The sequence below is a fragment of the Pezoporus occidentalis genome, unplaced genomic scaffold (genome assembly GCF_034315485.1).
Source record: "Pezoporus occidentalis ecotype Australia unplaced genomic scaffold, CSIRO_AGI_Poc_V1 ctg108, whole genome shotgun sequence".
Classification (NCBI taxonomy): domain Eukaryota; kingdom Metazoa; phylum Chordata; class Aves; order Psittaciformes; family Psittacidae; genus Pezoporus; species Pezoporus occidentalis.
In genome coordinates, this window is record NW_026912865.1 from 2,971,185 (window position 1) to 2,999,059 (window position 27,875).

General features: G+C 37.8%; 1 protein-coding gene across 6 annotated transcripts in view; it reads left to right on the forward strand.

Moving 5' to 3' along the window:
* MIPOL1 (mirror-image polydactyly 1) overlaps window positions 1-27,875 on the forward strand; it is a 189,524-nt gene that overhangs the window by 23,564 nt on the left and 138,085 nt on the right. For 5 of the 6 annotated variants that reach the window (XM_062623492.1, XM_062623535.1, XM_062623499.1 and 2 more), the window contains 2 exons: window positions 10,633-10,767; window positions 12,053-12,132. In XM_062623492.1, the coding sequence (XP_062479476.1) occupies window positions 10,763-10,767; window positions 12,053-12,132 (85 nt within the window). In that variant the 5' untranslated portion in view covers window positions 10,633-10,762. Of the gene's footprint in view, window positions 1-6,972; window positions 7,887-10,632; window positions 10,768-12,052; window positions 12,133-27,875 lie in introns of those variants that run through there. The other variant, XM_062623524.1, reaches the window with a different exon arrangement.

Here is a 27,875-nt window from a genome sequence, read left to right on the forward strand (position 1 = left end):
ACTTTTTTTTTTTTTTTTTAAATGGATGCCAAGAAGTGCAACTTGAAGTGCCCGGAATCTCTGACAAACAAGCCTCAAACTGTTCCTCACAATTATGTGCAAGAGAAAGCAGTTATCAGAATAAGCCTGGTTTTCAGAAGTGCTAAGGAAGGATTTTTCTTCCTTCATCTAGCAAGTGGATTTAGAGCTCCTTTGCTCCACCCAGGCATAACTGGTGTGGGGCCAAGATTCAGTTGCTGTCTCAGCTCTCTGCAACCTTACATAATTTCTTCTTTTCACCTCTGGTGTCAAATGTTTTGGCAATGAAAACAGTAATATAGCTTGATGAATCAAGGGATAACAAATGCAAGATACCTGAGTTTATGATGAGGTTGTGAGGAAGAAGAGAATATCCATCTGTTCCTTTTCACAGAAAGATGAAGAGAATAATCTTGCTGAAACTGGCTAGATAATCCCAGGTCTTGATTTATTCCAGGATTATTTTTTTTTTTTCATTTGTCTGTGTGGCAAGAATCTTACTTTAAGGCTCAGAACCCCCAAGAAGAACTTTTTCTCTCAGTTGGGCAATCCTCAACTTGTATGACCCTCTTTCTGTAGCTTATGTTCTCAGTGGAATTCTTTAAGGCTTCTTCACTGTAAATTACCTTGATGGTTTTGCCTGAATAATGTGCTTACTGAGGGTTCAAAATGACCTTTTTTCAAAACCCAGTAAAGAAATGTTTGTTGTAAGTCTTTATTCCCTGTGATGTTTATCTCATTCCCTATAATGTTGTGTATATTATTATAAATTATGACAAGATTGAGGCATGAGAACGATCTGTGTATTCAAATTCATATTTCAGAAAACAAGCTGGACTCTTATTGGTTGAACAAGAACAGAAATGGCAGCTTTTGTTATGGGTGATCTGACACTTCTGCCTGTGCTTATATTTGTCCTACACCTCTCTTTAGAAGACATTTTTCTTTGACTTCTCCATTGTTTGTAATGTCAACATTTTAGATGGAGATTCCCCCCCCCCCCCCCCCCCCCCCCCCCCCCCGCCCAGTAGGCATTTCCTTCCTACTAGGTGAAGATTTTTTTTTTGTTTGTTTTTTGTTTTTTGTATGTTTCAGCAAGAGAAAGTTTTGGATCTTTTCCAAACTAGGGTTAAAGGGAGACATGTATTGTTTCACCTGATGTAAACAAAAATATTGCAGCAGTTTGGTTTGGAAGCTGGTATATGGTCATGTTTTGCATTGCTTTCATAAATTTGCCAGGGAGAATGATCCACCATCAGAAATGTCCATGATAATGTGACTGATGATTTAAATGCCTTTAACGTCAGCTAGTGCTAAAGTTTTTTGTTGTGTTTTTTTTTTTGTTGTTGGTTGGTATTAGTTTTTCTAACCAGCTGCCTGACGCTGATTTGGAGTCAATGGCAACTCCCCTTTAATCTTGTACTTTCCTTTGTTGGTGCAAGAACAGGTAACAGTGCAATAACTTCATGGTACTAAGTGTTTGCAGGGTTAGCCTCCATGATTTTTAGCTTCCAGTTAAATTCTGGACACGGTCAACAGACTTAAATTCTGCTGACTCATCTCTGATTCTCATGAAGTTCTGGCCCACCTCAGAATATATGGGTTTTCTCTGATTTTCCAAGACCGTTTCTGGATGTATAGCTTGCTATTTTAAATTGTTCTGGCCTTCAGGTTTCTTTGATGTTGCAGTAAATTTCAGGGAAGGATTGAGTTTTTAAAAACACTAACCTGCTAATCATACCTTAAAAAGCAATAACACATGATAGGCCATGTCATATATCATACATGTTAAGCATGTTGTAACGCACAGCCAATACACAGGTACTGAAAATGCTCTAAGATGTTGTTAGAGTGTAACATGCATAGAATCATAGAATCTTTTAGATTGAAAAAGACCTTTAAGATCATCAAGTCCAACCATAAACCTGATGCTGCCAAGTTCACTGCTTAACCATGTCCCTGTGTGCCACATCTGCACATCTTTTAAGTACCTCCAGGGATGTGACTCAACTACTTCCCCGGGCAGCCTGTTCCAATGCTTGGTAACCCTTTTGGTTATAGCCAATCTAAACCTCCCTGGAGCAAGCTGAAGCCATTTCCTCCCATCCTATTGCTTGTTACTTGGGACAAGAGACTGACACTCACCTCACTGCAACCTCTTTTTCAGGTAGTTGTAGAAAGCAATACGGTCTCCCTTGAGCCTTCTCTTCTCCAGACTAAACAATCCCAGTTCTCTCAGCCACTCCTCACAGGACTTGTACTCTAGACCCTTCACCAGCTTTGCTCTTTTTTGGACACAGGTCCTGAAGTGTGCTGTTCTCTGTAACTCCTGTTGCTTCTTGCTTGAAAGGATGAAGTTTCTACTCATAGTGAAGGCCCTACATACTGGATCTAGTTGCTAGATTAAAAAAAAAAAATAGAAGTTGTGGAGAAACTATATGTTTATTGAGTCACAATGTATGTCTGTGTTCACAACTGAGCAGCACTATGTTCCAGTACCCTCATTGCTGTGCAAGTGTAGTTTAGGCAGCAATTATGCTTTTAGTTAAAGGATAGCTTTTTCTTCAGATGGATGTCTAAGAAAATTGCAGCTTAGTTAATTCGCTTATAAGGAACAAATGTGGCTGATCTGGAGTCAGTGTTATATTTCTCTGAACTTTTTAGCTTGTAAAATTTCAGGTGATGCGATTCTCTTCAGCAGCTGAAGTGTACACTGTTGAATTTGAGTGAATAAATAATCTGGACTAGAACCAGTGCACTGAATATGTTGGTTTATGACAGCAGCAGAGGTGCATTTGTGTTTTCATACCATTCGAAACAGTCTGACAGATGCATAGCTGGTGCAGCTGTATTTCCCTTGAGAGACTGATGGGCCCCTCTCAGTCCCCATGCAAAGGACTGCGTCTTGAAAGGTTGGCACGTTTCTGACAGGCCTCTGCATGTTCAGTGCTCATGGTAGTTCTTGGTTGGGCTCCAATATCCACAATGTAGCTTTTATGCTTTTTATTTTTGGTGCGTTTGCTGTCAGGAAAAACTGTGCTATTTGAATGTTCTATAAGGAATGCGAGTTGGCTGGATAAATGGACTTCTCTGCTTTAGTGTGGTTGTTGCCTCCTTTTCTTCACTAAGTCTCTGTTCAATTTTTCTTTCTGTGAAGGCAGCTGAACGATTAAATTGTAATGCTTTTGGCAAGAGAAATATAATTTCTGCTTAATACTATTGCTTATGCTAGTGGTTTATGAATCTGGCACTAAGTTATCACTTCTCATTATTATGGGCCTTTAATGTTCTGTGACTTTATTTTTGCTTTTATGCTAAAATCTAGGCTAGCAACTTATCTCTGATAAATTACTATTTGGGGATTTGGGAATTTCAAGATGTTGACTATAGTATACAATGAATTTTGCAAACATAAACACTGTAGACTCAAATGTTTCTTGGATAATTTCCATAGTTAGCTTTTCTCTTCTTTAGTCACAGTGACCTTAAGTTTGGGAGGGTCATGGATTTTGTAGGGCTTGAGATAAATGCTTTCAGAAAGTCAGGTGGAATATCTGTATCACTGGTCCAGTTTTGGATTGCTGAAGGATGATGTGCAAACCAGCATTTGACATTTGGCCTAATGCCACATCATCCAGTCATGTAGTAGACTGGAACAAATGGGGTGCTCAGGACAAGTAGTCCTTAAAATGCTGCACAGATGCTGCTGTTGCAGTTTTCTCCTTCCTGTCATTCTGCCTGTCTGCTGCATTGGTCATCCTTGGTTGTGTTCTTGGTTTTTTGTTCTTGGTTCCCCCACCCCGGCTTTCCTACCGTCTAAAGCAGAAAGCAACCCAGAATTTAGTTTATGGTAGAAATGCTAGTTCTATTTTTTTTTTTGTTTTATTTCAAACTTTAGTATACTAAAATAGGCAGACAGGAAGTGACCTCTGAATATCAACTAGTTCACACCTCTGCTCAGAATGGGGCCATCTCCAAAGTTAGATCAGTTAGGTTGCTGTATCCATAGAGTTTTGCACATCTTCAGAAATGGAGATTCTCTAACCGCTCTGAACAACTTGTTCCTTCTTCACTGTGAAAAATCTCTTATCTATAATTCTTAGAGTTTTCTGTGTTACAACTTGTCTCCAAGAGAAGAATCTTTGTCTTCTCTGTATTTGCCTACAAGACGGCTAAAACCCAATAAAATCCCCTTTTAGTCTTTTCTCATTAAAACCATCTAGCTCTTTTAAATTCTTCTTAAGTCGTGTGCTGCAGATCTCTAATCTTCTTCATGGCACTCTGCTGGACATGCTTCAGGATATCCATGAGAAGGTCAGACTGGATACAGCACTTCAGATGTGGTCTCACAAGTGCGAGGTAAAGCATATTAATCACTTCCCTTTGTCTGCTGGCTGTGAGCTTGTCAACAGAGGTAACGTGCAGGTAGCCTTCACTGCCATGTAGTGCTGATTGTATTAAAATACTGTATTACCTATTAATTTGACTCTAGATAAGACAACATCTAATTTAAAATATACATGTTTATCCTATTTTAATAATATATTTTATAATATTTATAATAATATTTTAATATGCATATTCTTTTTAGAGGCTATGGAAATCACGATCTGGTTGTAAACCATTTAGAAATGCATGTCTGGCTGCCTATAACGGTATATAACCTAGAATTAACTAGGTTGAAAAAGACCTTTAAGATCATCAAGTCCAACCATTACCCCAGGACTGCCAAGTCCACCACTAAACCATGTCACGACCTCATTTGAACAATTCCAGGCACAGTGATTCCACTACTGCCCTGGGCAGTATGTTCCAATACCTGATCACCCTTTCGCTGAAGAAATTTTTCATAATATCCAGTCTAAACCTCTCCTGGCACAGCCTGAGGCCATTTCCTCTTGTCCTGTCACTTGTTACCTGGGAAAAGAGACCAGCCACCTCTTTTCTCCATCCTCCTTTCACGTAGTTGTAGAGAGCAATAGGGTCCCCCCTTGAGCCTTGTACTCTCCAGACTAAACAACCCCAGTTCCCTCAGCCTTTCCTCATAATGATATGATAACTAAGCTACAAGACTAGTGAAGTGTTTACAACAAACCTGAAGGATGGCTAAATGAATTGGCTGTTCCACACTTGAACAGAGCATATCGTAGTTTTATTATTAGAGTGAAAATGATGTTAATGGAGGTGTTGCAGAAAAAAAATACTTCACAAAATGCACGCCAAGGTGAGAAAATCTGGGGAAAAAAAAGAGAACAGTCTTTGACAAGATCCTCTGCAGTTTTCTTTACCTTTCACAGAGGTGGTGGGCAAGCAGATAAGGAAAAGGCATGTATTGTCAAAATAGACAAAGGCAAAGCTAAGGAGAAAGGAAAGAAATGGAGAACAAAGGACAGCTAAAAACTGAGAAAGAAGTGAACAGAGCAGGCTGAAGATTGTTTAATAAATAAATTACAATGGTTAATGGGAGGGCGAGGATATAATGGAGGGGAGAAATGATACAGGGTTGTTAGTAATCTAATACGCACATAAAAAAAAATCCTGGTATGTGTAAAGAGAAAACTGAAGACACTGAACTGGTAGCAGAAGTAAGGGAGAAAAAAATAGAGAAAAGTGCATGTCCTTTACCCAATTAAATTTAATTCAGGAATAGGTAAAGCCTATTGTAAACCAGTTGAAACTGCACTTTTATGCCTTCTCTCTTGCCTTTGTCAAAGGCATGACATATAGAATGAGCATTCTTTGACTTAGTGAATGCCATTTTTAAAAGCATCAGATGCAAATTTTGTAATGTGAATGTGAAGAAGCTGCTGTAATAGCAGAGTAAAAATACCTGAGCCCTGGTTCTCTGTGTCTTTTCTGATTTATGTTGGTTAGTTGAAAGCAACTGCAAATGTCTCATCTCTTTTGGACCAAGAATCAGTAAGGGAGGGAAGTCAGGGATTATTAGATGTCTCTTCCCTTTGGGAATATGTTTTTATCAAGTTTCCAGATAATGTAGTTACTTCCATAAACCAAAATCTTGAAGTCTTTGTAGCAGCAGTGCTGGAGTTTAAAATTTGAAGTACTCCTCATGCTGCATTCATCCACTTATGGGGTTAATCCACCTACCAATGTTTTATATTTTTTTGAAAAGAAACAGAATATTTTGCATGAGTTATTTGTATTTAAAATCATATAAAAGTAGCAGAATACAACAAAGACTGTAGTGATAGGACAAGGGGTAACGGGGTAAAACTTAAACAGGGGAAGTTAGGTTGGATATAAGGAGGAAATTCTTTCCTGTTAGGGTGGTGAGGCACTGGAATAGGTTGCCCAGGGAGGTTGTGAATGCTCCATCCCTGGCAGTGTTCAAGACCAGGTTGGACGAGGCCTTGGGTGATACGATTTAGTGTGAGGTGTCCCTGCCCACAGCAGGGGGGTTGGAACTAGATGATCTTAAAGTCCTTTCCAACCCTAACTCTTCTATGATTCTATGAAAATAAGTACTTCTGTAATCAAAGTGTGTTTCATTTCACAACTTTCAGGTATCTAACAGATGGGTGTTATTCTACATTTGACAAATATGTGAATTGGTTATTTCAGTTATTCTTTGACTGGTATTTTTAGAACTGCCCAAAGCTAATTTTAACTTAGGTTGTCTTAGATTTCTGATTTATCATGAAGTTTCTTAAAGAAGAAATGTGACTCTTTTGTGGAGGAGTGTATCGTTGCCTCAAAACTTGGCAGCCACATGGGGTAAGACAATTGTCTGTTTGTTCCCTAGGGAAATAACTTCTAGAAGATAACTGGTTTCTGTGTAGTGTACCCTCCTAAATTAAGTTTTTTCGTTTAGCTTGCCCTGAGGAAAAACGTTTCAGGATATTTTTGGAGATCCTGGTAATCTAATTAATCTTAGTAAAATAATACTAAAATTTGTTATTTCCCTGTAAAGTATATGGTGTTAACCTCCCTTACCTAGCTTCAACCCTGCGCTGTCAATGGTGACTGTCAACTGCACCATTAAAAGGGACAAAGACTGGCTCGGTAGTAGGAGCTGGTTTCTTGTTCCAACAGAAGCAGGGAAGTTGGGGTAGCTGTCCTTGTGGAAAAGGTCTCCCAAGACCTGAGGGCTTTTTGTGAAGAAGAGGTGGATTTGGTTGATGCTGGCAAGTGTTTGCTTCTTGTTGCAGTGGCTAAGGCCATGATTCAGCAGTTGTTTTCAAAACCTGTCAAGGCAAGACAAAGGAACAGAGATTTGCAGTTATTTGGGCTCTATATTGAAGGGTCTCAATAGCCTTTTTGATTCTGAACATCAACAGATGTTTTAAAGTTGGTGTTATGGTGGGGTACTCCTTGTATAATATGTATTATGCTGACACTCTGGGGGATTTTTCGTCTGAAAGTGGAAATACCACGACAGCTGTAATAAAAGCAGTTCAGAACTGCACAAGTAAAGCATGTATGCTTCCTACCTTGCAGATGTATGTTATTTTTGTATACCTCTAGTTTTTATTGAATTCTATTAGTTGTTTGTGTTGATGAGTAAACAGAACTGGCACTGGAATGCAGTTCTTTTCAATAAAGCCATTATTTTGTTTAGTTTTGTTTTTTCCTAAAATCCATTCATATTTCAAGGTACTGGAAGGCAAAATACTTTGATGGCCATCTTTGTAGTATCTATCCCTGAATGAGTGAGGAAGTTAGCACTATATGAAAAAGTGAAGGCAGTGCAGTGAGCTTAGTTTTCCATTTTTATCTGTCATAGATGTAAATAATTCAAATGTGCAAGCATGGAACGAATTTGGCAGTTTCAAACTGTGACTGCCTGAATCTCATAGGATAATGTTAAAATTTCTTGTGTACTTCAATTTGACATTCTGTAGAAAAAGGTTGGTTTTGCTGAAGTATAAACCAATTAAAAGTTAATGCTGTTTTCCACTGGGCACCCATGCTAAACTAGAATGCTCATGTATTTTGTGTGTATGCTTATGTAATTAAGCATCCACTAATTTCTTTCTCTTTGGGAAATACTTCTGCAAATCAGCACTCCATATATGAAGAGTTAAGATCGTATCATCTGTTGTTTAAGGTAGGGATAAGGATAGACATTATTATTATTTCATAATAGATTCTTAATCCTTTGTTCTGTGAAGTGTTGACATTTTCATTAGAGTTAAAATATGTTGCATGTTTACAGAAAGCCTGAAATCTCCATATGTGGTCCTATCTATTTTAATTATTTGAATCATTAGAACATCTAAATTTTTGCTTAAGGGTACATGAATGTACCACTGAATCTGTTTTTTAAGTTTTTTTCCAGTTTAATGTCTGAATCCAAATTCATAAAGAGTTGGAAAAATGAGATGTCTGAGCTATAGGATTCACAGGGATTTTATATGAAGCCTATTTAATCAGGATAACACTGTTATTAATATTCATAAAGTCAGCTGGAACACAAATGACAGGCAGTGGAGCCTAAAATTTTTTACTTGTGAATTTATTAAAAGCAGCTTAAAAAATTAATGGAATTTAAGTAAAGTTGACAAAAATGAAAATCTTATGTTAGCAGAAAAAATCTTTATTGGAACTTTCTCTAAGACCATCTTGCATTGATATCTTTGACAGATTTCTTTGGTACTTACAGAAGAAAGATGCATGAATGGTCATTTAAAAGGATTTAAACACATCGGCACATTAATTTTTACATGAATAATAAGTAGTTTCCGAAAGCAATTAACTTGCAGTGTACAAGATTTGAATAGAAAAATAGGACTATGACATGAAAGGGCAAAGCAAATGTGCTGTACATTTTAAACTTTTAATAATATGACTTCTTAAAATAATTTATTTCATTTCCACAGTAGGTAAAGAAACAGTGAAGGTATTTGTGTACCACTTGGGTTTGTTTTGAAATACACAGAGATCTGGGACAAAGAAATATTTTTATGTCAAAGGGCTGTTGGTAAAGAACATTTTCAGGTTTTTACAGTGATCAGGTGCTTTTGAATCAAGCTTTCTTACAGGCAGTTTATCTGTGTGGAGAATAGTCATATACTGACCACAGCATGTGATTTTTCTCCCATGCTTCTGTATGCAGCACTGGGAAGTATTTGTTATTTCTGTAGAGTGTTAAAACAGGTACATCTGGGGTTTCTTTCATTAGTAGGAACATACTGGATAATTTATATTCATATTTGTAGGTGGTTTGTGCTTAAATATTTAGTGTGAATTTTACGTTGTTATTGCGTATTCTACAGATAAGGACAAATGTATTTTATTTTATTTTTAGCTTTGTGTGTTGTTCAAGCAGTAGTCTTAACACTAACACACGTTGAATAAATAGTGCATAAGGAAATAATCTCTAGATCTAAAATTAACTCTAAGTTTTGGGTTACAATTTCATTTTCTTATTTTCAGTTTTGTCTCCATCTACCAGTATATTTTATTTTAATCTCTAGCCTTAATTTCTTTTGATTATTAGATAGATTGAATATTGACAGAGTTTTCAAATGAAGGTAAAGCTTTAAAATAATTGTTTTTAATTTTTCTGATGATTCATCCTGGTAAAACCTTCATGGCCAGGCTCTGATTGTTGTTGATGAGGCAAAGTTTAAGTCTGCCTGAATAATTATGGTTCAATAAGTTTTGGTTCTAAAAATATCTTGCGTTTAAAGTACCTACTGTGAAAGTACATTGTGAATGATATCTAAGTGTTGTGCATAAGTTAGATACCTATTGCAGCGTTTGTGTTCAGAAAATGCGATTTGCATGCTTCGTATATGGAATATTTTGTTGTTCTGTTTACCAACTGTGTTTTTATTTATTTTTTTTTTTTTACTACTGTGGAAAAATTACTGCAAACCCGAGGGAGCCCCCAAAAGTTTCTCTTTTTTAATTTGATCGTTAGGTTGTTTTAATCTGATAACAACAATGTTTTTATTTTCTGTATATGTAAACCAAAAAATTCCATTAATTAGCAGAACATATTTCATCTATGAAGACAAAGTCTGTAAAATAAGCCTCTTGACAGAATTCTGCCTCCAATCATTCCTGTGCCATAGTCTATTACTGCCAGGAGAGGGCAGCATTCTCCCACGTGAGGTACATGCCCTGCTTAGACTGTCAATGTTTCGTGTAATTACTCCCAGTATATTTGTTGCTTGCTTATGAATTAACTTGCATTTATGGAACTAAATCATTCCAATCATTTAATTACACCTGAGGAGCTGAACTATAATTGCTTGCTTCCAACTAGGATCTGATATGGCTTGAGCAGTATTAATTTGGTGTTTACTTTTCTGAGTGCTAAAAGCATTAAAATGATTGTGCAATGGGATTACATTTTACTAATTGCTGGCATTCATTAGCTGGGTAAATGGCGAGGAAGTATGACTGTATATTGTGGAGGGATAAAATTATGGTTTTAAATAGTATATTACTAGGCACATTAAGGCCCTAAGACATGTTTTAAAATACTCCAGAGGTTATTAAATACCATATTTTCTTCATGTCTTGCTATATGAATATCTTATTAAAATACTTCAATTATTATGAACCTTTTTGTGCAATATGTAGGGAAATGGCTTCATTGACAGAAACCTATTTCTTGATATTAATAACCTTCTATATTTTCAGCTAATCCAAAAGTAAATGAGGAACTTAGGAAAAGATTGCCAACTCCAAATCAACACAGTTACACAGAATTGAAAAAGAAACGTACAGCTTCATTTGAGGGATTCTTGTAAGGAGCTCAGAGTTCTGCGTTATGAGGTGAAGTTGTTATTTTTTTTGTTAAGACCTAAGGATGTCAAATCATGCGTATTTGTTTTTTATCATGCATATTTATAGTCAACAGCCCATATGAGCTAAATGTGTATTTCTTGAATGCTTACTATGTTAGGGTTGAATCTTAAGTGCTTGCACAATTATATTTTTGGATTGGTTTGGTTTTTAGAGTCTCAAAGATAAAAATGAAAACATCTGCCTTTTTGGTGCTGTATAGAAAAAGAATTTCGTCTGCTGCATTAGTCGTTAGAACATATGTCTTGGTATAATATGCTTGAATTTTAAAGTGTGTACTTAATTCAGTTGTTTTTTTTTTTAACCTTTACGTTTATCAGCACAACTGTAGGTATTTTCATGATCCAGCCACTGCTGCTTCAAGGCACATATTGTATCTTTTTAATAAACGTAGAAAAAATATAGCAGTGAAAACATACAAAATAAGCATAACTATATAGTTAAAGATGAAAAATTGTCCTTCATACAATACATTTTAAAACAGGTACTGGAGTAAATAATAAAATTTGTGGTAAACTTACTGTATTAGTAATTACAAATTGACCTAGATTTCCTTGTGATATAGTATATAGCTCAGTTTTTAATGTATGAGAGCATATGTTTTAAACCGAAAATGCTACCCAATGAGCATAAAATTTTACTGTACATCTTATTTTTGAGTATTGAGGGTTGTTTCTTGAACATCTTTGATTATATGAAATATTGCAACTGTGTGATTAACTGTATGGTCTGAAGCAATATGTATGCAAATATTAAGATTGATTATTTAGTGCTTAGAAAAACCTGCAGATTCAGAGTTGGAGTGGTCATGGGCTGCTTTACCTGTATTTAATACAGGAAATTAAAGCAGGAGAAAGAATGTCATAAAGTGCATACAACCATCTGTAATAATTACTAAAGAAAGCAGTCTTGTTGCCTCTAGTGCGACCACTCAGTGTGATTTGGGCTGTGCTCAGTAGCATGCACTTCCAAGATCAGACTCTAGAACAAGACAAACTAATAGATTTTTCAATTAAGATGTTACATGCAACAGAAAGCTGAACCAAACCATTATAAAAATTACATAGATATGTGGACAAAAAATATTTTACTGAGAAATAAGATTTAGTACTGACTATTAAAGTATACAGAGTTTATTGTCCTGCTATATATATTTTTAAATCATTTGTCTTGCAAATTTTCTGTCAAACGAAGGCAAAGTATAGGTGTGTTGTATTGTTTCAAGTTTATTTATCTAGAGTTTGCTTTATTTTAGCTCTGAAACGTTTAAGCAAAAACTGGACTCAGTGCCAGATCAAACAAGTTCAGAAGAACAAATGGAGAACTGGTCAAACGGTAAGGACTTTTAAGATATTAATAGGGAACTTCAGGTGTTCTACCAGTGCTAGGCAGTGACTGGAATGTATTTGTTCTTGCCGATATATATGACTAACTTTGGAAGAAAAGAAAAAAAACTACCATACACTCCATTTTAAGTATTTGGGGTAACAGGAGAGCAGCTACAGGAATGTAAATCATCAGCTTGATTTTTATTTTCTAGGTTGTTGAATTTTTTTTATAACTTTGAGAAATCTTAAATTAATTTAAATTCTTATTCTGTACATTGTGCTTTCCCATCTTTTTTCCTTAATAGGTTAACAAATCCAAAGTCTGTATTAAAGTAACTTTCTTGCTATTTACGCCTTGCTAGAATATGATTAAGCCATCTAATACTTTTAATGAGTTTCTCATTATTACTTCAGCTGAATATAGAGAGTAAGGCAGGCTTTTTGGTAAAGGGGGCCTTGGTTAACTTGGAATTTCCATGGTTCATGGAGTTTTCGTCTGTATCAGGATGGAAGAGTCTACTTCGTATTTTGATGACCAAAATTTTGCTCTCAGATACATTTTTCTCTGTTTCATGGCAGAAACTTCAAAAAAACCCAAAAGCACTGACTTTGGGAACACATTATGTGACTGACTGATTTTACAGAAGGGAATCCAGAAAGTAGCTTGTAGCTAGATAATAATATGTAGGCTGAAGAAGGAGAACAACACGAGGAAGCAGACTTTCAGCAGTGGTTTGTGTTTGTTTTTTTTTCAGTAAGTGGCTATTTGTAGGTTTAAAAAACAAACAAACAAAAGGAATAGGTGTGTCAATGTCAAATATGCCTCCTGTATTAGAGTCTGATAACATCTTGTATATTTCCGTGTTTTGAATTTTATACTATGTGTTCTTTCTTAAAACATAATAAATGTTAATATTCTCATGAAAACTGTTCTTTAGCAGAAAGAAAAACCACTCTGTCTTGGAGATGATGAATTTCCTACATATGTAAAGGAATTTCTATCTGTATTACTATGTATAATGAAGTACTTGTAGACCCCGTTTCACAGATTTTGAGCTATTACTCAGTGAAGTCAAAAATATTTTTTTAGTCATATACTCTGAAAGTAAAAATAGTCATGGTGGAGTAACTCAGTGCAGAATTGTACTCTCTCAATTTATACTTTTAAAATGTGTAATGGCTTAATCATATTCAGCATTTTTAGACCTTTAGGGGTCAGCATACCCTCAGAATGGTTCAAAAGGTTAACTTTTCCATAGTAGGATAGTGAATATCATAAACTGATTCTCTGTGAATTACTCTCTGTTTAATTGCAAGAAATGGCATTCTGCTGCTGCTCACAGATATTTTGTAAAAGGGGTAGATACTGAGTTTCGGGTGTATTATTTTTTTCTGATGCTTGAGGTTAATATTTTGTGCTTTTTAGAAAGCTGTTTATTCCAAGCTAACACATATTTGTCTCTCCAATAATAGTTGTTATATGGGCAAAATGAAGATTGTACACTTTTTTTAGATCAGTTATTGATGGGTCACAAAATTCTTTATGCTTTTATTCCTAGGGAAGTTAAAAAAGGGGATTATGGATAAATCTCATGTCATCATAGTGGTCTGTATGAGACTTCTTTTCTTTTTCCTTAGAATTTTATTTGGGTATTAGCAGTTAAATTATATTTTCTTATCATAAAGATAATAGATAAATTACAACAACATAATATTCAATATGTGCTCTTGGTAGACATTCTGGTGCGTGTTCTTATTGAACTATATTGAACTAAATCAAAGTAACTTTTAGTCTTCTGTTTAAATGTCTGTATTGAAGCATGTACCACTTTGTGTTCCGCTTGCTTTGTCGTCCATATTATCTTCCCTTTTTGCAGCTGGTACTGTACTGTACTTAGTTGTTCCTCACTTGGATGTTTAAAAGCTGTTTTTAAAATAACTCTGTGATGACTGTGATGACTTTGATTTTATTATTTCTTTTTTGTAACATACTGAAATATCAGAGATTAAATTATTTGTCAAAAAATAAGGATGGTAAAACATGGCTGAGGTTAAGTTCAGCTGACTAGATGAAAATTCAGTCCAGCAATGAGAATTAAAAAAAAAAAAGAAAAAGAAAAACAACCAAAAAAAAACAGCAAAAAATGTTAGGTGCAGAGAAGTGGTACGTTTATGTCAGTTATGTGGGATAATATGTAACCTGTTAAAAGTTGTTATGAAAGAGTATAGTTGTTTAAAAAAAGTATATCTGAAGTGTTTGATACTTGAAATTTTCTTTTAACTTTCTGTGTTGTTTGGAATGTCATATGCCTGTGTGGATTGAAGACATTTGTTTCTGGTCTGGTATTTTAGGAAGAGGTAAAGAACATTCTGTTTGCAAGGCTAGTTATTTTGGGTTTGTACCTAATTTAAATGTGCTGTTTATCTCCACAGCACCTAGTTTTTAATAGGAGGATAGAGACTTTTAATTTCTTTCTAAGAATACTTGAGAGAATGTATCAGGAGCATGGGCAGCAGGCCAGTGAAGTCTCTGTAATTTCCAGATGAAAAATATTCAGGATCCAAGCTAGAAAGTCTAGGAAGATAGTCCATTATAAAAATAAACTTGTATTAGCAAATGGGTGCATATCTTTGTATTGCAGTGGTAGTGTGGGGGAAGAACATTGCACCTGGGTGGATTTGATACTTAAGCAGGGTTTACATGCATGATAAGAACTACCACATTAATACTGCGAAAACACGAGGGAATCTGAAATTGGGTGCCTTTCATACCTGTATATACATTCAGGACTCGATATGTCAATTTTCCAAAAGAGTTGGTAGGATAGGAAAGTGGTGAGTGTTGCAAATACCGGAGTTCAATTTGTGTATCATTTGACACATATCATGTACTGTGTTGAATGGGTGCAGCGGTACTTCTGCATTACATAGTCTTTCATTATTGTAATGTTTTTCCTTGTGTCATCAATTTTTTTTGAGCATCTGTTGTATTCAAAGACAGAGCAGAAATTAGGTAAAGTCTTAGAATATCAATGACTGGTCAGTCTATTTTGACAACAAAATTATAATTTTACTGATTCCATAATGAAAAGCATAGTATAATTATTATTTGGACTGTCCTAAAGCAAGATAATAGATTATTTTTAATGGCAAAGTGTTTTGTTCCTTAGAAGGTGGTTATTACATTTTTTTCAAGTATAGAAATAGGGAAATACTTATTTCTAAAACATTAAAGCCTGTATTAAAATGTAAGTCAATGAACCAATCTCACCTGTAAGAACTTGATGTCAGCTCTTAGTTATGATCCATAGAGGCACTGTCACTGTAACTTGCCTTTGAAAGAATATTTGTGCACCTTGTAAAAATACTTTTAAATTGCTTGTCTGGAAGCTGTCATTCAGAAGAGACTCTAGCTTTAAAGAGATGTGATAGTGTAGATTGAAACAGAACTGCAGAATCAGCTTGTGGAGGGAAATCTGAAAAGTAAGTGTTTTATCTTGTGGTGAGCTGTTGCTTTACAGTCTTTCATCAGGAAAAATAGAAAAGGAAAACATATATGAATGTACAAGTTATGTACATATAGCTGCTCAGACAATTGTGCATGTGATAAGCTTATGTGTAGATAAATGTCTTAATTGCATTGTGTGTTTCTGCATGCATTGGTCTTGCATGAATGCATGGTGCTTACTGTTGAGAATCTGGCCATAGCTTTCCTTGTATTGTCATGGTCATGACCATGTATATGTCAGTGTATTGCTTACACAAATATTTTAGTTCTTATGTCATGTAGTCAATAATATTCAGGAACTAAAACCTCTCTAGAAATATTTTTACATTTACTTACTCCCATTTAGAAATTCCATTATCAGCTGTCCCTTCTGCTTTCATGGTAAGTGAGGCAGTGTACAGGCAATGAGACATATGCGTAGCTTCAGTAAAATGCATCAACTTTTCTTGCTAACTTCCTAGAAATGGAGCTCCTGCTCTTCACCATGTATTTTTAGACTATCTTATTAGAAGCGGTGAGGTTTTGTAGTTCTGTGATGATTTTAATGTACTTTGTGGGTTTGGTTTTGTAGTACTAATTACAAGGGCTTTTTGCATGGAATTACTGTTGTGTGACTTTAACAGATGTACTAACGCACATACATACAGAAAGATGAGAGGGTAAAGGAGGCTTTGAGAGTAATGCAGTGTTGTAAAGATTTTCCATCTGATGCTTTAGTTGGGTCTAAAAGCAACTGATTGTAAAGGTTCTGCTTCCCGTTTCGCCAAAATTCATCAGTTACAGATGTAAACTCTCTAAATCTGAAGCCTTTCCTCCAAGGCTACAGTAAAGGCAAAATGAACCATACTTGCCATATTGAAGTCTCTCTTCTTTTACATGCCTCAACAGGAGATACTGTGAGGCTGTTCTTTCTCTTTCCCTTTTTAGCAATACAGAGTGCTGTTTACCTGGAAAAGAAAGAAGACCTGGATGTTGCATGGATGTGTATGCAGAAAAATCTTACGATATGCAGAGAGGCAGAGTCCTCTCCATCCATGTGGCTCAGTTGATACGTCTCCCACGTATGCTGTGCTTGCAGCCTCAAACTCGGAGCGTGTTAGCTGTCAGACATACACTTGCAAAGTGGCAAGGGTAGTTGCAGGTTTCTGTGCACAGTACAGGAGGCAGAAGAGCGGTTGAAAGGGTGGTCTCGCATGAGTCAAATATAAGAAGAATGGCTGTCTCTCCTTTCTCCATCCCATTTCTTTCCTTGTACATTTTGAATGGCTAAATACAGTGCATTTCTGGCTGGGCCACAGGCAGCCTCAGCAGAAGCACAATTAGGTATCCAGTATCTGCATGACATTTGAGTGTTGTGAATATGATTTTGTCAGAACCTTCATGGTATACTGAAAATGTGTAGTGCCTTATCTGCACTGAGTACTGCAAGCACTAACAACGGGGAGAATGTACGCCTTGAAGTATTGCACGTTGAATTGCTGAAGTGTTTGAAGTATGAGTGCTGCTAACTTCAGTATGTCTTGAAATGTGCTTCAAGGAGAGCAACACTTATTACCATGATAATTTTAATGTAGTGCTTCAGAATACCTAGCACAAGTGCAAGAGGAATTTAGTTATTTTCTTCTTTGGAAACCTTCATTGCTTCTATTATAATAACAAATAGAATGAAGCTTAAGTTCAGAGCAAAGACATAACAAAATTTATTAAGAAAAGGTTCTCCAGGGAGTGCATTGGAGTCTTATCTGAAAGTTCACTAGCATCTTTAGTAGACCATTTAGTCAGAGTAAAGGGTGTGTGAGCAAGGTGTCTTAGTGGCAGTTTATGCAATGACATTTATTTTATGTTGGACACTTAAAATTACAATATTTTGCTTCACTTCTAAAGCTGTATTTTCCTGGGATTTTGCTTAGAACTCTAATTCAGCAAAGGCTTAGTTGTTTGTTTGTGATAGGGGAGATTGAGTACATTTGGATAAGAGAATTTTCACTATAGTTAATGGGCATCAGGAAACATCACCCTGCCTAGATAAAATGGAGTTCTGGATCATTAAGATTTAGATAATGGAAGGGGTTATATGTGAAAGCAGTTGTCTGGTATGACAATAACAAAAGAAAAATGGCGTGGGAGCGTTTACTTTGTTTTTAGCTGGTTTAGAAAACATAAACACAGCATGCTTAGTAAAACTCGAGCAGACACTATGTTTGGAAATTATGTAATGACTCCATATAGGCTGTAATGATATCCTGAAACCCTGTATTTAAACTAACCTGAATTACAATGAGAGATAAACAGAATATTTACCCATCCCTTATGAGCTGCTGCTGATATGTAAATTTATTCTTCTACTTTGCACAAATATACTTTTGAGCTACTGCTTAAACACTTCAAGGTCCTTAGCCAAACAGTTTTAATGATGCCTCCAGTATTATGAAAGTGTGACATTTGATGAATGCCTTGTATAGTTGTGATATTGGGGAAAGTGTAAACAAAAAACACACATCAAGTCATCGTGCAACACCTAGATAATTTATAATTTTACTGTTTATATCCATCTTGACATTTTTTATCTGCCAAAGGCAGGTTTCATTTGGAATCTTAATCTGAGATTTATTTGGTGGATCTGGAAATCGTAGCTAGAGTTCCCACAGGAAATGGTCCATCTACCAACAGATTAAATGGCAGTCCTGCAGTTGTTAAGGGAGCTCTGCATTTAACACACATGCATACTCATTCAGTCAGCACTGTGGAGAAAAATTAAAGTAGTAACCCAGGTTTAGGAACAATGTAGCTAAAAAGTCCCATATTTGCTGAATGACAAAGGGTTATATAGCAGCATTTCATTTTATTATTCGTGCTTGAATTTCGTGTTTGCTTTGTTGAGTCTGCTGACGAATACTAATAAATGCCTGCAACAATCCAGACGAGAGATGCCTGGCAACAAAGCTATGCGGTGGACCTCCCTGATCTTCTCCAGTTCACAACCTGACCTTTTGAAAAATTGGCTGGGCTAAGCTGCAGAATTTGGGTGTAATGGTTATTGTTAACTCCAGCTTTAGGATTTATTAATTTGTGTGATCAAGACTTACCTATACTTCAAAGTTTCAAAAGACCAAATGCAATCATCCATCCATTAGAACTAACGTGTTTGAGTGAATCCCACTTAGTATCTGCCTAGAAATTCTGCTGTTTTGATTTATTCACAATATAAAAATATTTTTTCAAGTGTGAGACCAATCTAATGAAAATCTGGTATCTCCTCAGCCACTAATATTTTAAAATAACAATATGTTAATGAATTGCAAATGGAGAGTGGAATGCCAAAGGAAATGTCTGATATTTACACATTAATATATGCATCACAATTAACTGCAGTGAATTCCAAAATAATGATTGTCTGCATGTTTTAAAGACTTATTTTAAGACTATTTTAAATATTCACCATTTTGTACACAGTTGATGCTTAGATGCAAAATAGGAGGGCAAAAGACTTAGTGAGAGAGATAAGTGAGGGAAACATCATTACTAAAGTTGTCAGAATCCTTGGAGTATGGTGAAAAATTGCCTTTGCCAGAGTAATTCCAACTGTTCTTAATCACCTTCTAAATTTATTTCTTTATGAAGGGTGTTGCCAGGATTCCACACAAGTACAGGTGAATAAAGAAGCATTCAAAGTAACAGAGATGTCCCCCCGCTTGAATTGCTTACACAGAATGAATTCACTGTTTTATTTAGATTCCTTTAAGGAATAAAAAAAAACCATTAAACTTCTGAGTTTCATCTGTATTTTAGCAGGCAAAATATTTTCAAGCCTCTCTTTTTGTTTTTGTGTGTGTGTGTGTGTGTGTGTGATGTGATGTAGAGCAAACTAAGACATTAATGCACAACATAGCTCAGGCTGTTCTTACTTCATTTGCAGAGAACTCCATCAATAAAATTCCAAAAAGAATACCCTATTCTCTTTGATTTGACTTTGGATAACTTAAATGCTTAGCTGTAGCCGGAGATCAAGCATTTGAATTGTATTATTCTGTTAACCTGACTTCTACAACAGTTGTGATTGCTTCGAAGTTCTCCATATTAGAATGATAGTCAATATGGGAAAAAAAAATAAAAAGTGGCCATGTAATTTCTTCTGACCACTATTGAAATTGCAGGAAGTTTGTGTATACTGTACACTGCATGTCTGTCTCCTAATATAGAAATACTGTAGTCTGTCATGTGAATGGAAGTTACCATCAAGGAATGTGGAAGGGTAACAATTTAGTTACTTGAAATTTCTCTTAATTTTTTGATTGTGTCAATGTTATTTTATAATTGTAAGTAAAAATGGCAATTTTATTTTTCTTGAAGTCCAATTAAAATGAGTTGGTAAAGCCCCTCTGAACAGGAGGGAGAATTTGAGGCCTCTGAGACAGGAACAGGGCCATCAGTAATGTAGCACAAGCTCTGAGATACAGCATGGATGATACAGTGCCATGGACTTCTGCAGTTTTACTTTTTCCATGGCTCAATGACTTTGTTCCAGTTATTTCATGCTGGTTTAAAATGACTGTCACAGTGCTTATGCATCCCATATAAAATACCTGAGTTTCCAGAAAATGTTTTCAAGGCTTATTTCAGTGAACCTCTATCATTTCTTTCTTTAATAAGAGCAGGTATTTAATCTCAGTGTAAAATCTAGGACCTTTCAGAATAAGAATTACTTAAAAGTAAGTTGATAGTCCTTATTGCTCTGATTTGAACTATGGTGCTCTCAGCAGAGTCCACAGTTACATATCTTTGGGGCACTAAGTATACAGTGCATCTGCAATTCCTCTTTGTTACTGCCAAGGGCTTGGCTGGTTATATGTGGCATTCTGGCTGGGCAGAGCACTGAGAAATAAAAGGAATTAGCTTTGTATTGCAAAGCTACTCTAAGTTCAGTCTTCAGTTGTTATCAGGTTGCTGTGACTGCCATTCTGTTGTGCTACAGAAGTGACTCAGTGAAATCTTAGAACCTACTGAAAAATCATCTTAAGCTTGACCAATTTTTTTTTTAAACATTAGAAAAAATGTGTTATGAAGGGACAACTTTTGCCGTTAGTTGCAGTTTACTGGTACACAGTATACTATGCTGCCCTGAAGGGGCCTAAACAATTGCTAATGTAAATAAATCTGTAGTAAGTCCAAAGGTAAGTAAAGCTGCACTTTTTCTTGTTTGTTTTGGAGAAAATGTATATTGATCTTGTACTTTTGTACTGAGCTTTTGTAATTATTTTCCAGAAACAGGAATTACATTTTTTTCTTGAAAATTAAGTACAGCATATTTTCTTGGGATTAACTCTGAAACTTATTTGCAGATTGTGAGAAAGATAAAATAGTGAGGAAAACTAAAAAGAAAAAAGAAAAAAAACAACCCCTTGGCCCCTTGAGATATGGATGTAAATCATGTATGTTGCATCTGTATCAACTCAAATACAAATGCAAAGGGAATAACAGGCATCCTGAAAGTGCATACCAACTCTTTTCTTTCCACTTACACCAGGCAATAGGATCATATTTCTTCCACCAGCCTCATTTTCTTTCTTAGCATATTCGTGCTCAGGAAATCCTTTAATTTTGGTTTCCCATTCATTTTCAGGATTTGTGCTTTTTAATCATTCAGTAAGGAGTGAACTGTTGAGCAATCTGAGTCTTTCACAGTCATTCTGTTTGGTAGAAGTTCCAGTAGTTATACAGCCACGTGAATGAATATTTGTCTTTGACAGAAAATCTGAGTCATCATTTTCAGCTCATGAAGGAATATTCAGCTATAGTACTAATTTCATTTACATAGCTAGAAAGATTAGTGGCTATCAAGTTCAAGTTTTGTTAGCTATATATAATAAATAGAAACTAAATCATTCTAAGAATTCAAATCCAGTGGCAGTAGATCTTATGAACTTTAAAGAATTCTATATTCCATATATAGGCTCTTATATAGGCAGTGTAGCAGGTAGGGGCAAATGAAGGTATTTTTAGACTGTAGTAAGTGTGCCCTTTTATTCTAATGGGAATAAGTTAGTCTGGTGTAGGGGCAGGGTGGCTCTTTGTTTTCATAGTTTTGTTGGATAGTGAATATTCCCTCTTGGTATTTGAAATTAAAAGGTTTTGGTATTGTAAAACAAGAAAAAAAAACATAGAAATTGAAGCTGTATTGTTTAGACTGAGAAGAAAAAATACATGAGTAATAGTAAATTACAACTTGTCAATAACTGAATTTTGGGGGCTTTTAGTAATTGAGGTTGCAGTTAATTCCTCAAATGTAGCACAATGTTTTGTTCTACATTTTTCCAAATTTTCTTAATCTGACTGTCACGTAGGAAGAGTAAGCTACTGAGTTTGCAGTCAGCTTTGCCCACACTCCCAGAGTGGCTCATTCTCTTCCTTCCTGGTTTTTCCTATTCTGCCTCTTAATGCCATCCCTCTAGGGGTTCATTCATGCAGTCTTTTGCAGACAGTTGAAAACATGCTTTGTCTGTGCTACAGACCAGCTTAAAACTAATACTAGGAAGCTATAGGTAGCAAGTGGTAAGTACTATTACACTTTAAGCTGGTTTGGAGCACCAGCAACTTCCAATGTCCCCATACTTATCTGCAGGCAGATCAGCAGCCAACCATGTATTCTGCAGTGCTGCATGCATGTTCCATTGGAGCTCTGTTTGTTTGTTTGTTTTCCTGTATTGTTATTCTGCAGAGATCCCCTGCAAACCTCTGAGATATCAGTGCAATTTAACTTGTGGGGTGCAGAAAGACTGCAAACAGGGGGATGGAGGTACCCACCCAGCTTCTGCTTGGATGATGGGACTGCTGAATAGGCTGAGTGGTGCCACAAGGGAAGCTACGGACTCCACAACCTCCCAGATGAATTTGCACCTTCTCTGCACTTACATCTTCAACCTTTCTTTCTATATTATCAGTGTCTGTACAGGGTTATTTGGTCCTGCATTTCTAAGAAGCTATGAAAAATAGGGCTGCATACAAAATGTGTTAGGTTCAGTGTTTTTACTTGACTTTCTAACCACTCCCAGCTTAACAACATTGAATGTTGTTCTGCCTTTACAATTGCAAACTATGTCAGCATTATCTTCCCCTTATGTCCCTCACAATCAATTCCCAGCTTTAATTCTAGTGTCTTTATATTCCTTCTTCCTAACATTTGCTTTTCTTTCCCTCAATGCGAACAAGCTATTCATTCAAGATAAATACATACAGAAGATCAGCTGTTCAGCTTCTCCCTATAGTGAAATATTAATCTGGGCTACTGAACTTGTTCTGTTCTGTATGGAAAATAAGTTGTTTAGTATATTCAAGAATCAGAATCAGTGGTGGGGATACCACTTAATGAAAACTACAGCATTTTTTCCCAAGCTTGCAAGGCTGTTTTACACTTTCTCTGATGCTCGTTGTGCAGCCTGATTATTGCAAATGCTACTTACTCCCCAGTGTGTCTCTGCAGCATTGGTAATTAATGCACAATACGATTTGCAGGAGGCAAAGCACTAAAGTACATTGATTGATATTGCCACTTAGTTTAACAGCAAGACAAGTTACCATGTACCAAAGCCTAAATTATTCGAGTGGGTGCTATATAAGGAATAAAGGGGTTTAAAAAAAAAAAATGCCCATTGATCTGACCGTGTTCAAAATGTCTTCCCCAAATCATTCTACTGACAGATTTAGCATGTTGACAAAAAAAGTATGCATTATAGCTTTATTAAACAAGTACAAACCTCTAACCTTAATATCCTTGGGCAGAGTGTTTCCAATTCTGAATGGAGGAGGCTGCTATCATCTTCTCTGTTACAAAGCCAGTAGGGGAAAAAAACAGATCCTCTGTATTCCATCTAACATTTCTGGGAATGCTGCTTACAGGCTTGCTGTGATGCTGCTTGGTCTTACCTATGTGCTTGAGGGAATTGAATCCGGATGAAAAGGTGTGCTGCAAATGTGAGTTGCTTAAAGAAGTAGTGTTAGCATTAATAAATGCCAACACAGGTTTAATCCCATTCTAAATTCTTTCTTTTCCATCTGCTGTAATTTACAGCCAGGGGCATAAAAATCCATATCTTGACATGGTTTAAGGATTTAGATCGGCTGCTAATGCAGATGTTTTCCTCATCATGAAAACATGTTTACTTCATTCTGGTAAAAAAATAAATAGATACCTGTCTGCTGACTTAATCTGTCATCTAGAGAGCTTTGTTGCTTTTGGGAGCTCATGTTCAGGATGTTATACAAAGGTCGCTGTGCCTCATCGAAACCTCTGTAACTCTCTACTGCTCTTCCACATAGGCACCATTAATACTGTTGGGATGACCTAGGATCGATACTATGGGAATGACCATATCTGTGAATATATGGCTGTGGAGTGATGATCAATGTCATGGGAACTCAGATGTTATATTTGATCTGATGATATATTTGAGAGTCTGGAACTCTGTCTGGGGACAGGTGAGCAGTCCACAGAGAGTTTGTGGGTCAGGGTTAAAGGGAATATAGCTATGGGAGACATTACTGTGGGGATCTGTTACAGACCGCTTGATCAAGGAGAACCTGTGGATGAAGCACTCCATAGACAGATAGGAAAAGCCTCACGCTCGCAGGCCCTTGTTCTCATGGGTGACTTCAACCACCCTGACATCTGTTGGAAGGACGGTACGGCCCGGCACAAGCAATCCAGGAGGTTCCTCAATTGTGTGGAAGACAACTTCCTTCTGCAAGTAATAGAGGAGCCAACAAGGAGAGGTGCCATGCTTGACCTCGTGCTCACCAACAGGGAAGGGCTCGTTGGAAACGTGACTCTCCAGGGCAGCCTTGGATGCAGCGATCACGAGATGCTCGAATTTGAGATCCTCAGGACAGTGAGAAGAGCGTGCAGCAAGCTCACTGCGCTGGACTTCAAAAGAGCAGACTTTGGCCTCTTCAGGAACCCGCTTTGGAAGGTTCCATGGGATACAGCCCTAGAGGGCAGAGGGGCCCAAGACTGTTAGTTGATATTCAAGGATAACCTGCTGCAAGCTCAGGAGTGTTGCATCCCAACCAGAAGGAAGTGCAGCAGGAGGGCCAGGAGACCTCCTTGGATGGATAAGGAGCTCCTGAGGAAAAGTCAGTTGAAAAAAGAGGCTTATAGTAAGTGGAAGCAAGGACAGGTGGCATGGGAAGAGTACAGGGATGTTGTCCGGGAAGCTAGGGACCAGGTTAGGAAAGCTAAGGCCCAGTTAGAATTAAACTTAGCTAGAGGTATTAAAGATAACAGGAAGGGATTCTACAAGTACATAGCAAATAAAAAACAGACTAGGGAGAATGTAGGCCCCCTCAGGAAGCTCTTGGGAGAACTGGCTACACAGGATTTGGAGAAGGCTGAGGTTCTGAATGACTTCTTTGCCTTGGTCTTCACTGCCAAAGGCTCTGACCACACCACCCAAGTCCTGGAAGGCAGACGCAGGGACTGTGAGAATGAAGACCTTGGGCCCACTGTAGGAGAGGAACTGGTTCGAGACCATCTTAAAAATCTGAACACACACAAGTCCATGTGTCCTGATGAGATCCATCCGCGGGTCCTGAAGGAGCTGGCAAATGAACTTGCGAAGCCGCTGGCCATCATATTTGAGAAATCATGGCAGTCAGGTGACGTTCCCGATGACTGGAAAAAGGGAAATATAACCCCCATTTTCAAGAAGGGGAAAATGGATGACCCAGAGAACTACAGACCAGTCAGTCTCACCTCTGTGCCTGGCAAAATCTTGGAGCAGGTTCTCCTGGAAGGCATGCTAGGGCACATGAAAATCAACAAGGTGCTTGGTGACAGCCAGCATGGCTTCACTAAGGGGAAATCCTGCCTGACCAATTTGGTGGCCTTCTATGAGGCGGCTACAGAACTGGTGGACAGGGGTAGAGCAGCTGATGTCATCTACCCAAAATTGTGCAAAGCATTCGACACTGTCCCACACGACATCCTTGTCTCTAAATTGGAGAGACATCAATTTGATGGATGGACCACTCGGTGGATAAGGAACTGGCTGGATGGCCGCACACAAAGAGTTGTGGTCAATGGCTCAGTGTCTGGCTGGAGACCAGTAACGAGTGGTGTCCCTCAGGGTTCAGTGTTGGGACCGGTCTTGTTCAACATCTTCATCACTGACATGGACAGTGGGATTGAGTGTGCCCTCAGCAAGTTTGCCGATGACACCAAGCTGTGTGGTTCAGTTGATACACTGGGGAGAAGGAATGCCATTCAGAGGGACCTTGACACACTTGTGAGGTGGGCTGATGCCAACCTCATGAGGTTTAACCATGCCAAGTGCAAAGTCCTAAACCTGGGTCAGAGCAATCCCAGGCACAGCTACAGGTTGGGCAGAGAAGAGATTCAGAGCAGCCCTGTGGAGAAGGACTTGGGGGTGTTGGTCGATGAGAAAATGAACATGAGCTGGCTTCAGTGTGCGCTTGCAGCCCAGAAAGCCAACCATATCCTGGGCTGCATCAAAAGGAGCGTGACCAGCAGGTCGAAGGAGGTGATCCTGCCCCTCTACTCTGCTCTTGTGAGACCTCACCTGGAGTATTGTGTGCAGTTCTGGTGTCTTCAACATAAAGAGGACATGGAACTGTTGGAACAAGTCCAGAGGAGGGCCACGAGGATGATCAGGGGACTGGAGCACCTCCTGTATGAAGACAGGCTGAGAAAGGGGGAAATTTAGGTTGGATATAAGGAGGAAATTCTTTCCTGTTAGGTTGGTGAGGCACTCCCTTGCCCAGGGAGGTTGTGAATGCTCCATCCCTGGCAGTGTTCAAGACCAGGTTGGACGAGGCTTTGGTTGATATGATTTAGCGTAAGGTGTCCCTGCCCACGGCAGGGGGATTGGAACTAGATGGTCTTAAGGTCCTTTCCAACCCTAACGATTCTATGGTTCTATGATCTTGTCAGTAAGAGGGAAGGGCATGGAGGAGGATTCGGAGAAGCAGACAACTGGAAGAAACCTTTGTTCCCTGGTCCTCCTTGGGGCCTGAAACAATCCCGATAATTTGCTGCAGGGACAACAGCAGGACACAAGTGATCTAGGGGATTGCTGGAGGCCACTGATGACAATTTCCTTATGCAAAGGATTGAGGTGCCAACATGGAAAGGTGCTTTTCTGGATGTGATGCTTACATACAAGGAAGAACTGGTTGTTGATAAGAAGCTGGGGGACAGCCTTGGCTGCACTTAGTATGTGATGGTAGAGTTCAGGATCCTGAGAGGAGGAAACTGGACAAAAAGCAGGACCTCAGCTGTGGACTTCAGAACAGACTTTGACCTCCTTGGAGATCTGCTTGGAAGAATCCCACAGGATACAGTACTGGAGAGAAGAGAGATCCAAGAGAGATGATAGATATTAAAAAGTAGTCTATTCTGATAAGAAGGAAAGAAAACAGGGTGTTATTTTCCTTGTCTTTGGTAAGACTTTTGACTATCCCATAGTATGCTAATGCAGAAGCAAAGTATGGGTTAAATAACTAAACTGTGAGGTTGGTTGAAAACTAGCTGAATGTCATCAGGCCCAGATGGTGTTTATCAGTTGCACAAAGTCCAGTAGGAGGCAAGTGGTATACTTCTAGAGTTAAAAATGGATTTGGTGTCATTCAGTATCATCATTCATAATATGGATGATGGAGCAGAGTATAACCTCAGCAAGTTTGCTGATGATACAGAATTGTGAGGAGCAGTTGATATACCAGAGGATTATGCTGCTATTCAGAGGGACTTCAACAGTCTGGAGAATTGGGCAGAGAGGAACCTCATGAAGTTTAGCAAGAGGAAATGTGAAACCCTGCATCTGGCCAGAAATAATTCCATGTAAGTGTACAAGCTGGACACCAACTGGTTAGCTCTGCAGGAAGGGATTGGGATCCTGCTGGGCAGCAAGTTGAGTATAAACCAGTGTGGCCTCATTGCAAGGATGACCGATAGCATCCTGGGCTGCATTAGTAAGAGAGTTGCCAGCACATCAAGAGAGGTGATCCGTCCTCTATGCTCAGCACTGGCGAGGTCACATCTAAAGTGCCAAGTCCAATTCTGAGGTCTCTAGCACAAAAACAGAGATGGTCTTACTGGAGCAAGTCCAGCAGAGTCACAAAGGGACATCTTATGCATGAGGAGAGGCTGAGACAGCCTTGAGAAGGGAAGGCCCAGAGGAGTGCATTTTATCAGTATGAATAATACTTGATGGAAGGGAATGAAGAAGTCA